This window comes from Phoxinus phoxinus (assembly GCF_949152265.1).
Source record: "Phoxinus phoxinus genome assembly, chromosome: 3".
In the NCBI taxonomy this organism is placed as follows: domain Eukaryota; kingdom Metazoa; phylum Chordata; class Actinopteri; order Cypriniformes; family Leuciscidae; genus Phoxinus; species Phoxinus phoxinus.
The window spans coordinates 44,280,000-44,296,263 of NC_136878.1; the positions used below are offsets into that span (position 1 = coordinate 44,280,000).

At 39.8% G+C, this 16,264-nt stretch overlaps 1 protein-coding gene across 3 annotated transcripts; it reads right to left on the bottom strand.

The window, feature by feature from the left end:
* Positions 1-1,976: 1,976 nt before the first annotated feature.
* mepcea (methylphosphate capping enzyme a) lies at positions 1,977-12,008 on the bottom strand. Of its 3 annotated transcripts, none has more exons than XM_079605981.1 (5): positions 11,407-12,008; positions 7,946-9,833; positions 6,779-6,997; positions 3,193-3,316; positions 1,977-3,105 (listed from the first exon to the last, which is right to left on the bottom strand). In XM_079605981.1, exons 2-5 carry the CDS (start codon positions 9,800-9,802, stop codon positions 3,053-3,055), a joined length of 2,253 nt encoding a protein of 750 aa, XP_079462107.1. In that variant the 5' UTR covers positions 9,803-9,833; positions 11,407-12,008; the 3' UTR covers positions 1,977-3,052. The 3 variants fall into 3 exon arrangements, with proteins under 3 accessions (XP_079462107.1, XP_079462108.1, XP_079462109.1); XM_079605982.1 differs by having other exon boundaries at positions 11,560-11,970; XM_079605983.1 differs by having other exon boundaries at positions 11,297-11,470.
* Between the last annotated feature and the right edge of the window lie 4,256 nt (positions 12,009-16,264).

Below are 16,264 nucleotides of genomic sequence, written 5' to 3' on the forward strand. Positions count from 1 at the left end.
AGTGACACTGTCATCATATTTGCTTGTTTTTATGGCTTTGTGTTGTGTTCACACTTCAGTTTTTTCTTGTATAAATTCCAGTGCTGAGCAGCAATTGGGGAATATTAGACCGATTAATGTCTATTTTATCAAAAAGCACAGTGAGTGTGTTTTATGTTGAGCACAATTAAAAAAAAAATGATGTATCACTTTACCTTTAAGACTATGGACTGTACCATTAAAGTCAGTGAACGGGCCTCAGAGCCTCAAAGCCTTTCCATCAGACTCTCAGCCAGCCAAGGGTTAATGGTGTCGCAATGAAGCGGTTGTCGATGATGCACACGTTTACAACTACAGATAAAACACTTGACAAAGAGAATCATTGTGTGAAGTGTTTGAACTGAACCACATCTGTCTCTGCCATGCAGCACATGGCACTTGAGTGACAGATGTGGAGTAGTGTGTGTGTGTGCAGAGCTGCCATGACTTTCATGCATGTTGCAGGAGCGCACAATGTAAAATGTGTGTATGGAATCTGTCAAAAACTGGCACTGTGCAAGGAGAGTGTGTGTGCATGCTTTCATTGGGTGTTGTTAAAACGGAAGGAAGACAACGAATACACAGGATTTTTTTTATTGGTTGAGTCAAATTTGGCCTTTGACTGGATTGACCTGTTTACATCTTCACACCTACACCACTGTTGCATAAGTGCATGTGTGTGTGTGTTGAAATGCGTTGACGATGTGCACATACTCTTTTGCTTTATTGTGTGTGTGTGCGTGCGTGCGTGCGTGTGTGTGCGCGCGCGCGCCCGTGTGTGTGTGTGTGTGTGTGTGTGTGTGTGTGTGTGTGTGTGAAACAGTGACATTAATTCTAAAATGAGTTTTAATATATGAGGTTTTCCATAAAAGGAGAGTTGCCCATAGCAAGCTTGTCATCACATTCACATACATACAAGCTCAAACACGTGTTGGGGGCATTAATATTTAGCACATACATATCTGCAGTCAGAAATGTGTGTTCACACATTGCTGTGCTGTAGACAGGCAGAAGCTATCAAAAGATTCACACAAAAGCATTTTACTATAAGCTAAATGCATGCATCTTAAGAAATATGTTATATGCAGTATGCAACATTTTAGACATTAATGTTACAATCATGAATGTGATACAATATTTGATATGTAAAATAGCCAGATAAAGGAATTTCCTTATTTTTACACAAACACCTCGTTTTTGTTTTTTGTCAAATTGCTCCCTCTTGTGGTCTTTTCAGTGGAACATATTTGTAATCTGACTATTTTCAGCAATATTACGTACAGCAGCCGCAGCGCATAATATTGTGAAATGTCACTGCTCAGTCTGCAATGCTCGAGTCATGGGGCAGCAAATTAAACTTTTACCTATGGCATATATTCAAGAAAGTTCATGATATTCTCAATCGAGCCTCATTCTGGACATTTTTGTCATTGCATTAGCCTACATATTTGTATAATTTTTAATTTTTTGACTCGGATCTGATATACAAATATTATCCTTCAAGGAATCTTTACAAAGTTAATTGGTAAAAAAAAAAAAAAAAAAAAAACATCTCGTAATAATAAACGACTGTTGGTTCTGGTTGCTCAGCGCTGAGAAAAGTAGCAGGAACCACGTGACAAATCCATCGCTGCAGTGTGTAACTGCCGTCTGGACGATCATACACCTGAATAATGACATTGATATATACTTTAATGAACATTGAATAATAATAAAAACACACACACAATAAACACTTACAATTAATATTGAGATCATAGAAGTTGACCCATTAGAGATAGCATCAGGACCATAGTCGAAGTAGAGTCGTGTTCCACAAGTAATAGTTATTGGCATAATGCGCCATTTTATCTCATACAATTTTGAACTTTTTAATTTTAAACGCGAATTTCCAGAATGATCAACTAGGAAAACATGTTTAGGACTTGAATACATTGAAACAGAAACACAGCCCAGCATTATAAATACATGTTATTTGTAGTTTATTTTTCAATTTCGTCGAGTCCTTTGAATTAAAAGGACCCTTTTCAGAGATACACCAACTTTACATTTGCACATCAAAATACAAATGTGGGAGACAATTTTGTTCTCTCGTTTTAGTGCAAACTTTTAAATATGAATAAAACCAACAACAACAAGGTTACCTCAGTGGTGACAAGAACTCTGGACAAACAATTTACAAAATATACATCAGTTTGTTAAACTTTTAACAGTTGGAGAATCAGAACAGAACTTTTTATTAGAGACATTGGATCAGTAAACACTGTGTCATCATAGCAAATCAGCTAACCTGCAGCTTCAAAACTTTCAAGGACGAAATTATGATCCTGTTATAAAATTGAGCTATTGGCTTTTGTTACTAGAAGTGGCGACCATGTCTGTGTAAAGCGGCTGATGGGAGACAGATGTCAAAAGCTTCCTATGATAATAACCATGTTTTGTGCGAAACTAAAAGGAAATAATAAATACATGACAGCAACAAAAAAAAAGAGCAAAAATCTGAAAATTTGTAACATGCTTCTTTCCTTTTGAAGAAGAAAAAAAAAAAAAAGAAGCAAACTTAACCACCAAACATTTTAATTCTTAGATGGTCTTTTACCAGTTGTGTGTAGACAGAGTTGCTCAAGAATTTACACTTTTGGGAATTTCATTTCAAATGAAAAACAAATGGTGTTTAACAGGATTTACTTGAGATTTGATTTGATTTAATTAAATTTAACTTTGTGCTTCTTCGCATGACCGACATCCTTTATTAGAGATCATCTTGTTTGAATAGGGAAAAACTGATATGTGGCTAAAATTGTACAGTAAAGTCCTTGGGGGAAAAATATTGAGATTTTCCTGTTTTTGGAAGGAGAAAATAAAATCTTATTCAGCACCAATGAGATTCCATTTTAAGAGTTCAAAATATTGAAAGTCTCATCTCAATTTCAAAGAAAATGCTTAAAGTTCCATTGATTTCAAATGCTGGTTGTTTTCCAAATCTTCAAATTTGTGGATTTCAAAGTCAAAGTTGGCGGTCAAACTGGTGGTGTCACTTTTGAGGCGAGGGTCCTTTGTGAAAAAGGTAGATTGGTCTCTGAAAGCCTAAGGGAAGATAAAATAAATAAATAAATAAATATTAATATACACACCACAATCATAGGAATTGCAAGTCATTTTAAAAGCTCTGACCTCTAGAGTAATTTTGTGGAGTTCCGATGAGCTCGTAGCTGGAGAAGCCCACATCCACAGTCAGGTAGGAGGAGAAGTGGTCCGGTCTTAACCGGATGCCATGGTAATTCTTACAGATGTCCTCCTGAGAAAAATCGAACAACAATTTGACTAAACAACAACAACATGTGCCCAAGATGACCTAAAATTACATTTCTAAAACTGACCATTTCAGCTTTAAACTCCATAAGTCATGTTCAAAACATGTCTGTTGAATTCTGTATTACCGTATATACCCGAATATAAGACAAGGTTTTTGTCCTAAAAATAGGCTGAAAAATAGGGGGTCACGGGGGGAAAGGGAGAAAGAACGAATTAATATGAAATAGTGACTGAAACGCGATCCATTACGACAAAACCAGCTCTCCCTTCCAAGATGTCAATCTGCACAAATCCTGATAATCGAGCCGTCGTCTGATAAATCAAATACACATAAGATAAAGACAATATCTGTGCTGTGATTTCGGCAATACTTGATTAGAGAAGCAACATAATATCTGTGTTTAACTGAATTAAAACGCTGCTCCTCTCTGCCTCGTGAGAGACGCAGAGCGAGCGAAGTGCACGCGAGAGACGCAGAGTGAGCGAGCAAGAGAGAGAAGTGCGCTCGAGAGGTGTGCGCGAGAGAGAGAGAGAGAGAAAGGTGCGCGCACGTGCTGGAAGAGAGAGAATTAATTATCAGTGCAATTTTCAAATACAATTATTTTCTGTTGAAAACCAGATGTTTTCCACAAAATTAAGTCTGGAAATGGGGGGTCGTCTTATATTCGGGTATATACGGTATTTTGCAACCATTAACTTACAATCAACAACACTGCTGAACACTGGTGTCTTAAATTGTTGTTGCATTTGTTTCATAAAAACAACGTTTTGAGGTAAATTTACTTCGCAACCATAATAATTTCTTGCTCAAGTTTGTGGTGTGATAGATTTGACTCCGCTGTAAGATTTGATAAATTCACATGGTTTTAGTTTAGCTGTGGCTCTGACCTTGAAACCCTATGTTTGTCATTTAAAGATATGGAGGCTGTTTTACATGCCTCGTTTCCCAAATTGATTATTGCAACTCATTAAAGTTAATTGGAGATCATGGTCTACATTTAGTTAATAATGTTGCTACAGGGCTTTTAAAGGAATAGTTCACACACAAAAAAATTTTTTTTTTATTATTTACACGTTGTTACAAACCTGTATGAGTTTCTTTCTTCTGTTGAACACAAAATTATATATTTTAAAGAATTTTCAGTTGATGGCACCCATAGTCATTTTTTTTCCTACTATGGAAGTCAATGGGTGCAGTCAACTGTACGGTCACCATAATTCTTTAAAATATCTTCTTGTGTTTAATTTTTGGGTGAACTATTTTGGCCTCTCAGGTCATCAAATACCATTTTTGTCAGTTCCAAGGTCAAATTTAAAATGTTTTGGTCCATAAAATGCTAGCCTGGAAATCCAGACCTAAATCTGTAAGACTAATGGTCTGGCGTCGACTAATGAAAATCGGCCAGCTCGAGAGGCGGCACCAAGGATGCATTTGAAAATCTCACCACACGCAATTGGATAACACTACGACCAATCACAACAATACACAGTCTAAGCCGCATACGCTTAGCTACCAGCGGAGCTAACTGGTAGATTAGACTCTTGCCGTATCCAGTCGGCAAAAACGTCCTTCTTGCAAAGGAACGATCCGAGCGCCGCCTTCTGTTCCTCTTTTAGAGATAAAGGCAAGTCTAAATCTTTCATTGTAGCGGCCAAAGCCGTTTCAAACAACTGGTGTTCATCCACAGCCATCTTGCAATGTTTACTAATGACTTCGACGTCACAGCGCTGTCGTCATCTCGCCTCTGGCCCGCCTATATCAGATACACCGATGTGATTGGTGCAGCTCAGATACAAGGGCATATTTAATGAGCATCATTACTCGACACCAGAGTAACTCGCTGAGCAAAGTCAACTTGTGCTCTCCCGAGAACTCTGGATTTCCAGGGTATAAAAATACCCCCAAATTCTAGATAAAATGGCAAAAAAAGTGCCCCTGTATGAGTTACTTTTTTTAATACATTTTTTTACAAACAACAATATCATAAAGCAAGAGAGACATTTCTCCTGAAAATCAGCACGATTGCAAATGTGATACTGATTTTATACATCAGATCAACAAACAAGTTAATACTATACAGACTATATAGGCAGTTTTTGCTCAATTTGAGACCCGCCCCCCTTAGTTACTGTCGCTATGTCCGACAAGCTATGCCGCTCTCACACACACCATGTTCTCACACAGTGAAAAACACATCACGGAGCAGAGAGGAGACTGACAACACACTGACAGACAGGACAGACCAGCTTAGTTTTCGGTTACTTTTGATATTAAACATATTAAACAAAGTCTCACCTTTCAAATTTGGTAATTTTTTTAAATAATTAATTTTTGTGGCTCTAGATCTACAGATCGCTGTGTCGCCTCAGTTAAAGCCGCTCGTGAACCGATCATCTCTTCCTTCTAGTTCATTTATAGCATCAAATAAAAATGAATGAACATCAGAAGGAATAATTCATTACATTTATATGTATATTTATATGGCCATGATGGACAGAGGCCACTGGGCAAATTTGGCCAGGATGCCGGGGTTACAACCCTACTCTTTCGAAAGACATCCTGGGATTTTTAGTGACCACAGAGAGTCAGGACCTCGGTTTAACGTCTCATCCGAAGGACGGCGCTCTTTGTCAGTATAGTGTCCCCGTCACTACACTGGGGCGTTAGGACCCACACAGACCACAGGGTGAGCGCCCCCTGCTGGCCACACTAACACCTCTTCCAGCAGCAACCTGGTTTTCTCAGGAGGTCTCCCATCCAAGTACTAACCAGGCTCAGCCCCGCTTAGCTTCAGTGGGAAACCAGTCTTGGGTTACAGGGTGATATGGCTGCTGGCGATGAATGTTGTTTTAACCGCGGACAGACGTCAGTACACTCCGCTTCTCAAGTTCAAATCCTCCTATGTTAATCTACTAACTCTCCTGACTGCTTTGTCGGACAAAATGGCGGATGGCGAAGTATGATTGGTCAGATCACCTGTCAATCAAGCTCCCTGCGAAGGATCAATTCACAATGAAATCAGTTCAAAACAAACCCACAGGAGAACCGTTGCATGTCTCTCAGTGAGCAAACACAGCGGGGTGTTGACGCTGAATAAACAGGCATTTTTAAATAAATCAGGTGAGTGAATGAATCAATGACCAATTCATAAATTAAACAATTAGCCGGTTTGAACGAATCTGTTGAGTGAATGATTTAGTGACTCGTTAAGACCCCAACTGGCAAGTTATATATTTTTCCCTAATGTTTTACATTTCTATATTCAAAACATCATATTTTAAAATGTTAATCTCATTACATTATTTATGCAACTGTAATTGCAGTTTAAAAGCATCACAGATCCCTCCCCTAAACTAAAATCTGATCACAAGTGGTCACGTGACACACATTTGAGAACACCAGGTTTGAAAAACTGACGTTTTGACAAAAAAAAAGGGGTCTTACAGTGAGCTTCTTTCTCTTGCTGTAGGAGCTCCAGGGTTGAGGCTCCAAAATGAAGAGTCCTCCTGGCCGCAAGTGATTGTATATCCTGTGGAAGAGCCGCTTGAGTCCAGCATCACCCCAGTTCAAGTGGACCCATTTTGTCACACTCAAGCATAGAATCACGTCATACTCTTCCTTTTGTATCTTCACCAACATATCACTTTCCAGCACATAGTTGCCCTGTGTAGGTTAGACAGACAGAGTATTATGAAACAGGATCGACAGGTGCGGAATGCCTGACATTAGTATTTTAATACAAACATACACATTTTAAAAGTTACTGTGCCACACCACACCTATTTCCTTCCCTTGAACATTATATGTGGTCAGTAAGTTGTTCTGAGAGATTTTCACCTCCAAATCTCTATGATACTCTCTCATCTCTAGTATAGATGTGGCTCGGGTCACTTCATCATTGTAAGTCTACAAGTCTTTTTATTTTTTATGTTAATGTACTTGGGATGAGTATGCATAAGCAAATACACACAGCCAAGCAGAACCTGGCGACAGACCAAAGACCTAGATCATCATCAGATGCCAGTTTATCTTTAGCTATGCTACACAACTAGTTCACGTGTGTCTACAGCACTTGAGTTGAACGATTAAAATAAATTCTTGACACAATTGTGTGCTTTAAACAGAACTAGAGGCTTTTAAAAAATTCAGCTAAACTACTATGAATGAGGATTGCATGCATCGGTCATACACTGCATAACATGCATTGCATTCACTACTCAACTAGTACCATTTACTGCTAGTACCATTAGTTCAGTCTATGCCCTTGTGTTTAAATGCGTTCTAGGTGAAGAGTGCATGTGTAATGCATCAACATATCGTATTTTGTACATTTTAAGTAAATCACAGTTATTTATATGGAACTTTATACTGTACAGATTGTTTCAAAGCAGCTTGATAGTGGGAAATAACAGTGTTAATATTGCACAATTCCTCAATTATGAGGACAACAGTGTCATTATTCAGCTCAATTTTACACTGTGTATATTGAAGGTGACATCCAACATACTTGATACAGCATTTATAAATGGAGCTTTAGAGCAAAACTTACCAGTCAAGTAAACATGAATTGTGACTCAAATGAAAAACAGAAATTAAGTTTTTCAGTCTTACCTTGACAAAGGTCACATTCGCAGGGAAATCTCCAGGAGGGAGACTGGTTGTGTTTGTCTCAGGCAAAGGGGGGCCAGCTATGGGTCCTCTCGAGATCCGGAGCGAGACAGGGAATGAATGCTTCCCATCAGGGAGACTTACCAATGCTCCATCTTCCATTTTCCCACTCCTTCCTCGCTGATCAGCCTCTGTGGATCTGCCTCGCTCTTCTCGACCAACTTCCATTGCTTCCCCGACCATGCATTTGTTCACTTTATCCGCATGCTTTGTTTTTTTCCCATCCCCATCCTCTTTCACAACAAAACTCTCTTTGTCTGTCTCCTTCCCCTGACTCTTTTCTTCCACCAAATCCTCTTCCATCCTCTCCCTCCCTTCGCCTCGATCCCCCTCCCCATTTTCCCCAGAACGTCGGGCCTGCTGCGTGTGGACCTCAGAGAGATAGTGCCGTATATTCTGCCGAGCAGCGTGTATCAATGCTCCATCAATATCCAGGCCCACAATCCGTGACGGACGCCAATTTTTGGCGATTGACAGCGTCAGGTGACCGGTGTTGCAACCCAGATCCAACACAGCCTTCCCACGGAACCACTCGGGATTAAATACACGCATACGAGGATCCTCGCTCAGACCTGGGTTGCGATACCCATAGTATTTATTATAGTTGCCGAACTGAAACTTCTTCTTCGGCTGGTTATTGTTGTTGTACTGTGGCCTCCAATGGTTCGGATTTTGCTGTGGTTTTTCGGATGCTGAGCCCGTTCCTGGAGTGTGAAAAGCCTGAGACGGCCTTCCATAACTCTGAGTATGACCCCAACTTTTCACCTCATTTGCACAGTCTGCGCTCTCCAATCTGGCACGCCGCCGTTTGCGCTGCCGGTTTGATGGAGCATTGGTGGGGTTTACAGATGGAGGTGCAGTTGAGGTGTCAACGGCTTTCTCCTTCACCTCACCGCCATTTGTGGTTAAACTGGGCTTATCTGAACACTGAGCCTCAAGAGTCGAGTCCGATAACGTCTGGTCCTCAGGAACAAGGGTGTTCATCACTACGCTTGAACACCTTTGTTGAACCCCCGAGTGGAGATGTGTCAAGGGGAGCGTTGCTTTTCCATCATCTTGTACTGGTGCGCAGCCGTTAGACTCGAGTAAATCCATCTGTGCGACTCCTTCACCAAAACCTTTCCCACATCCTCCAGTGCTTGCTCCATGGTGCTTGTTTCGATGTCTTCGCCTGCCTCCGCTACTTTTTAAGGGAGACGTCAACTGACTTCTATCTCTTGCGCTAAGGCAATTGAGATTGAGGGGGTCTGTGATATCTCTGGGAATCAGGATCTCTACAGGGTCTCTGTTTTTGGCAGGCAATGGCGAGGACTTGGGCGTCTCTGCATTAAGAGCCCGGTTCACCTCTTCATCCAGAAGGCTGTTAAGGTTGAGTGGGTCAAAAATGTTCCCGCCCAGCAGGAAATTGGTTGGCAGGACTGACTCGCTCTCGGAGTTGGCACGGCGTCGTCGTTTACCATAACCAGGGTGTTTGAATCCAGAACTCATAGTGTTGCGCCGCTTATTGACTTTCTGCTGTTGAGGTTTGGGCTGCTGGGTGCCATTTTGGGTTTGTGTAGACGATTCGACCCCAACATCCCCACTGTCACTCACAGCATTGTTATCTGTGGCATTGGTTTTCTCCACTAATGCATCACTTCCTGCCTCTTCGCTGAGGTTTATAACTGTGGTCTTGTCGGTTGGATGGAGATCGTCAATGCTGGTAACATTTCTAGTAAGTTCGGAGTGCTGTTGGGAAGTGGGGTCTGTTTGACCCTCACAGGATAAAACAGTTCCTTTGTCAAATGACATCTCTATCATTTTTCAGGCTGAAGCTGGAGGAGACATGGATCTGAAATGAAAGCACAAAAGCAATCATCAACAAATCCAGGTGCACATGCAATAATTAAATAAAAAATAACTACCATACATACGAATTTCTCTATTTGGCTATCCGATCCTATCCGATTCTAATAAGTGACAATCTAATAATCCAGTCAGACGATGTATTAGTCTATTTATATATATTATATATATATATAGTCTATATGTATGATAGCTGTATTTGGCTATTTTGTGCAATTGGCAAGATTTACTGAAATTATTATGTCTAGTTCAGATCCAATTTATTTAAAGGGATTAACCCAAAAATGAAAATTCTGCCATTAATAATTACTCATCCTCGTGTCGTTCCAAACCCGTAAGACTTTCGTTCGTCTTCATAACAAAAATTAAGATCTTTTCGATAAAATCTGAGAGCTTTTTCTTCCTCCATTGACAGTTACACAACTACCAAAAAAAGTTAATAAAGAGATCATAAAACTAATCAATATGAATTGAGCAGTTTAGTCCAAATTTCCTGAAGAGACTCGCAAATAAACATTGATCAGCGAACATGAACAGAAGCTCAAACGTGCGGTGTAATCAAGCGAACATGCTTGAGCTTCTGTTTACCACAAATGATGTGTGAGTTGATAAGTGTTTATATCAGAATAAAAGCCTAAATTCAATCTGTTCATCATATAAATAAAGTGATCGTGTCTCTTCAGAAAATTTGACCTAAACCGCTCAATTCAAATGGATTAGTTTTACGATCCCTTTATGAATGTTTTGAACCGTCAAAGTGGTAGTTGCGTAGCTGTCAATGGAGGGACAGAAAGCTCTCAGATTTCATCAAAAATATCTTCATTTGTTTTCCGAAAATGAACAAAAGTCTTAAGGGTTTGGAACGACATGAGGGTGAGTAATTAATGAATGACAGTGAATTCATTTTAGTTTTTGGGTGAACTAACCCTTTAACATCTCTGCTTTGGTATATTTTTTTGTGGTATCCCTTTAATGATTTAATGAGTTTGTTGATGTTGGGCAAATTAAGCAGTTATCCAAATTTAGCATTTTTGTTTATCTATTTGCATACATGTAATTTTACTTGTACATCAAAAGGCAAATATAGAAAACACAATAGGTCAACAACTAATCCTAATAAAAATTATTTCAGGATTCCAAAAGAAATAAAAAAAATATATATATAGGCCTATAAAGAGTTTCTAATTATGATTTCCAATTAAGATGATTTTTTTGTTTTGTTTTTATCAGGATTTCAAAACTCCCAAATCTTTCCTTTAACTATTCAGTATAGCAACGTTATTTCAACACAAGTAAAGTTCTGATAAGGATGACAACAAAACATTAAAACGGGCTGATGGGTTATTATAACAGAAGTTAAATAGAAGAATCCTTCATACAACTTAAAATTATAAAACCTAAAGATTTTTTTTTTTTTTTGCATAAAATACGCATAAAGCTTAACGTTACCTGACGAAACACCTGTTAAAATGATGTCAGCTCCTGACAACATCTGTCAAGTGTGCATAAAAGAAAGTAAATGTTCAAGTTAGGTCAACGTTGGTAAAACGTCCACCCACCTTCAGTGTCAGCGAGTTCGCCTCCTCTCGTCTCGACACTGCTGTTATTACTGATACTGTGTCTAAACTCCGCCTCCAAGCGTCATTTATGAATAATACATAGCACAGTAAAATCAACACGAAAAAACAGAAGAGAAAAAAAGGAAAAGATACCTAAACAGGATCAGTACTGTGTTCAGCACACAGCCCCGGGGCTCTAACTCACTCCGCCCTCTCTTAAAGGTACACAGCCCCAATGCCTGCCTCTGCCTCCCTCTCCAGCGGACGAAAGAAAACCCCACAACAGCTTGGTCAGTGTTAGCGACAGCTGTCCTTGCACATCCCGCACTGAAAACACCAGTGCATTAATACACACAGCTGTCCGCTGACGTCAGATTCAGATTCAAAACAATACGTTCAGAGGACACACCCCTTAAAAAATAAAGCTTATATACGAGCGAACCCCATTTTAGAATATCAGCAAAGCTGTGTGGAGGTGCTGATCACAATGATAGTTTTCTAAACCCTAACTGTTCGGCTAAATCACTCGGCTGAACTTCCTAATGAGCTGCAGAATCACACTGAGAGGAACGGGGCTTTCGGTGCTTTATATATTTCGAACGGCTGATGACGTCGCGAATAGGCAGCTAAAGCAGCCAATAGCACACCGATGTTCCGGAAACCTTCGTTTCACTGTCCAATCATTGAACGTAGAGGGGCGGGATTAGCCTAGATTATTCTTTATAGTTGCCCTAGGTATGTGCCTGCGTAGAAAAGTCAACTTTATTAAACGGACACCATGAATTGTGCTGCGACCTCGTTAAACTTCCCGTATACGACGGATGTTTAACTTTATTCCGTTACAATAAGACGGTGGTTTTGTTCGTAAGTGTTTTTGGCTGTTGTTTACACGTTTTACACTCTGCACACTTCCTCACAGGCAAGCAACAAGACGCCCCATAGCTTTTCTATCCAGCATGCAAGTAAACGACATTTTGACAGACAGTATCCTAAAATGCACATAAGCAACTGATGACTGATTATTTATATAGCATTTACTTCCGTGGTTGCTTGCTGTTTTCAGGCTATTTTAAGCTACAAGCAGAAGCATTTTGTTCCCGCCCCCGCGTTGCTGAGCGTGGCATACCGATCGAGCCACCGGGATTTGTAGTCCCAGCACACTCGTGCACTTGTGTATTATTCAAAGGCACAGCTATACGTGCAATAGGCTACATATATAGATTAATAATACACTCCTATAACTGTTTTAACAACTCACGTAATAGTTTATAGACAGATTGCCCTGTTAAATTAAAATCTGTGATAGTAAGGGGGGGAGTAGCCTATGAACTTGGACATGACTGTCTTTAAGATTTCCAGAAATGCCATAAAGTCAGGGCCATAGGCTGGGTTTTACCATCACTGAGGTCTCAAATTTAAAGGGGGATCAGGGGCTCTCAGAGAAAATGTGTATTTCTCTGATATATATAGGCCAATGTGCATTTAAAGACGTTTGAAGGCCAAAAAATAGGTTAACAAGCAGTGCATATTACTTTGAAATAAAACATGTGAGTGCAGTAGATTATTTGTCAATCCTTGCTCTCTCCATCATCTCCATCACTCTTTCTTTTTCTTTCAGTCTCCTTATCTTTCCCTGTCTCCTCCCAAAACTGCATGCGCTTTGATTGATTAGTCTTTTCATTTTTATTTTTAGTAAACATTAGGGTCAACTTGATATGGATAATTTTCTTAGAGAAGTTAATTTAAGGCTACCAAGAAAGCTAGGTATCTAAATTTATTAAATAAATGTATAATATGCACATTCAAATCATACGGTGAAAACTGCTTTGTTATTGTTTCTTGTCCCCTGACATTGACAGTTAGCCAGACTAATTATTACATTTACATGAATGCTACGTAAATTATAGGCCTTTATTTCAATTCAAAATGGAGAAATTAGACAAAAGTGTATTAGTTTGCCTGATTATTTTTGTTGGTCATTTGACATTTCAACAGCTATCAAATATCAATTGCTGCTTACATCTTATCTTGCACTTTATGAGCTTTAAAAACTGAAGGTTTGCGCTAGAATTCGTGCTCAGCACTTTGATGTGATTGGTTGGTCATCTCAAATATTTTGACATTGAGGAGCGATGACAGGCCGCTGACTCGTTTACACAACAACAATATGCTTAAAACGGTGAAGTTTTTTTCCTTTTGAGTTTTCCACGTGAAAATGACACCATTATCAAAACGATCACAGTGAAAATGACTACAAACGCTGTATTCTGCTGCCAGGCCGTTAGATGGCGATGAAACACTGTGGACAGAGCACGCAATAGAGAGCCTAAGTCCCTCCCCTTCCGGTCGACCACCATGGGACCTTATTTCGGAAAAATATTGTATGGTAGTCAATGGCGAGAGACAACAAATATTTTGATCTCGTTTGAATTGTGCCCTGAATTACACATATGATGTTTGTCAATTTAAAAGATACATTTTAAAGTCAAGAAAGTCGCAGTTTGATGTAAAACTGTTGAGGTATAAGACTGTGAAAATACGTAATTACAAAGACTACAAACCCAGAAGGCGCACATGCGACGTCATACCTTTTCTCTCAATGAATGAAGCTAACTTTACTGAAGCTAACGTCTGTCATTTTTTCTATAGTCTTACATTATAATCCTAAAGTTACGCCGTCATGCCTGACTCGTGTTTTGAGCCAGAATACACACATACGAGCAACGGATCTTGTGACGTAGGCTACATAGTGCGAGACGAGAGATGTAGTTCATCGAGCGATTTTCACATACAACTAAACGTTACTCTTCTGTTTTATGACAAACTGCAACTTTCTTGACTTTCATATTTACCTTTTAAATTGACAAACATCATATGTGTAGTTCAGGGGACAGTTCAGACGGAATAAAAAGATAAGTTATCTCTCGCCATTGACTTCCATACATATTTTTTCCGAAATAAGGTCCCATGAGCCGGAAGCGGAGGGGCGGGACTTAGGCTCTCTATGGGCATTTGTGCATGACGTCATCGTTTTCAGAGATTCACGTTTGTGTTGTTTACACGGAGACCGTTTTCAAAAACTTGCACTTTGAATGTAAAAATATTTTATCGGATGTGCCTTTCGTTTACACGGCGACGGCGCTTTTGTATGGGGTTATTATTGTTGCAATATTCCAAATAAATAGATTAATATTCACAAATAAATGTAAAGAGATTCACAAAAATGTATCGAATGCACAAATGAATAGATTAAGATCCACAAATAAATGTAAAGAGTTTCACAAAAAATTATAAAATTCACAAATAAATAAAATGAGATTTGCAAATAAATAAAACATTTACAAATGTTTTCTTATTTTCAAATACAACTCTGCCTGGCATTTATTTGTGAATCGGTTCCTGTGCATTTGTGAATCGCTGCACACATTTGTGAATCGGTTCCTGTGCATTTGTGAATCCCCTCACGCATTTGTGGATTTTGAAACACTTCTAGCGCAGACGTGCAGAGAAATCCACAAATAGGTGGACTCCACCCACCGCCTACTCAAGCCAATCAGATAACGGCCACATCGAGCTGGCCAATCGTAGCACGTTATCGCTTCAACCAATCACGTTAGGCTTTACGCTCGGGGCGGGAAGTGGGAACTGACTGATTCTTGCATCAATGAAAGGAGCACTGGAGCACAGTAGTAGCGCTGAACTGTATGTGGTAAAAACACTCTGTTTTCAAAAGATTGTTGGAGTTTAAGGCCTCTTTATATTTCCATCAGGATACACTCAGGGAATTATGATAATCAGAGATCCCGAGCATCATGAACAGTCTCTACACCGGCAAGAGGCGCGTCACAGCGCGTCAAAAGCAAATCTGTTCACTGCTGCCGCTGCAGTTTAAATAATGTAAAACTAGCATGTGTGAAATGTTAACACACATTCCCTATGTGACGTCTGCTTAGCTTTATATGCATAATCGTGCTCTTAACGGCTCTGATCGTAGCCTGCTTATTGACTAGTGCTGGTTACTTAAATCATATTTCGTGATAGTGTACTGGACGCGGGGCATTCATTGATAGTAAACGGATGTCCGCACTTCTGATGTAGCGGCTACTTCACGCAATTAGGACAAATGTTTTTGTATTTATACATTTGGGCTTATATTTGGTATTCTACATTACATTTATTTATATCCTATTGCTATTTGTCACTGCGATTGTGCTTTAAAAGGCAAAATCGTATAGTGTCATGCATCGTGTCTACCCTGTGCGAGGCAATCTACACTGGGCAAAGCGAATGTGCAAAAACATTTGTCCTAATTGCGTGAAGTAGCCGCTACATCAGAAGTGCGGACATCCGTTTACTATCAATGAATGCCCCGCGTCCAGTACACTATCACGATATGATTTAACCAGCACTAGTCAATAAGCAGGCTACGATCAGAGCCGTTAAGGGCACGATTATGCATATAAAGCTAAGCAGACGTCACATAGGGAATGTGTGTTAACATTTCAAACATGCTAGTTTTACATTATTTAAACTGCAGCGGCAGCAGTGAACAGACAGTGCCTATTTGCTTTTGACGCGCCTCTTGCCGGTGTAGAGACTGTTCATGATGCTCGGGATCTCTGATTATCATAATTCCCTGAGTGTATCCTGATGGAAATATAAAGAGGCCTTAAACTCCAACAATCTTTTGAAAACAGAGTGTTTTTACCACATACAGTTCAGCGCTACTACTGCGCTCCAGTGCTCCTTTCATTGATGCAAGAATCAGTCAGTTCCCACTTCCCGCCCCGAGCGTAAAGCCTAACGTGATTGGTTGAAGCGATAACGTGCTACGATTGGCCAGCTCGATGTGGCCGTT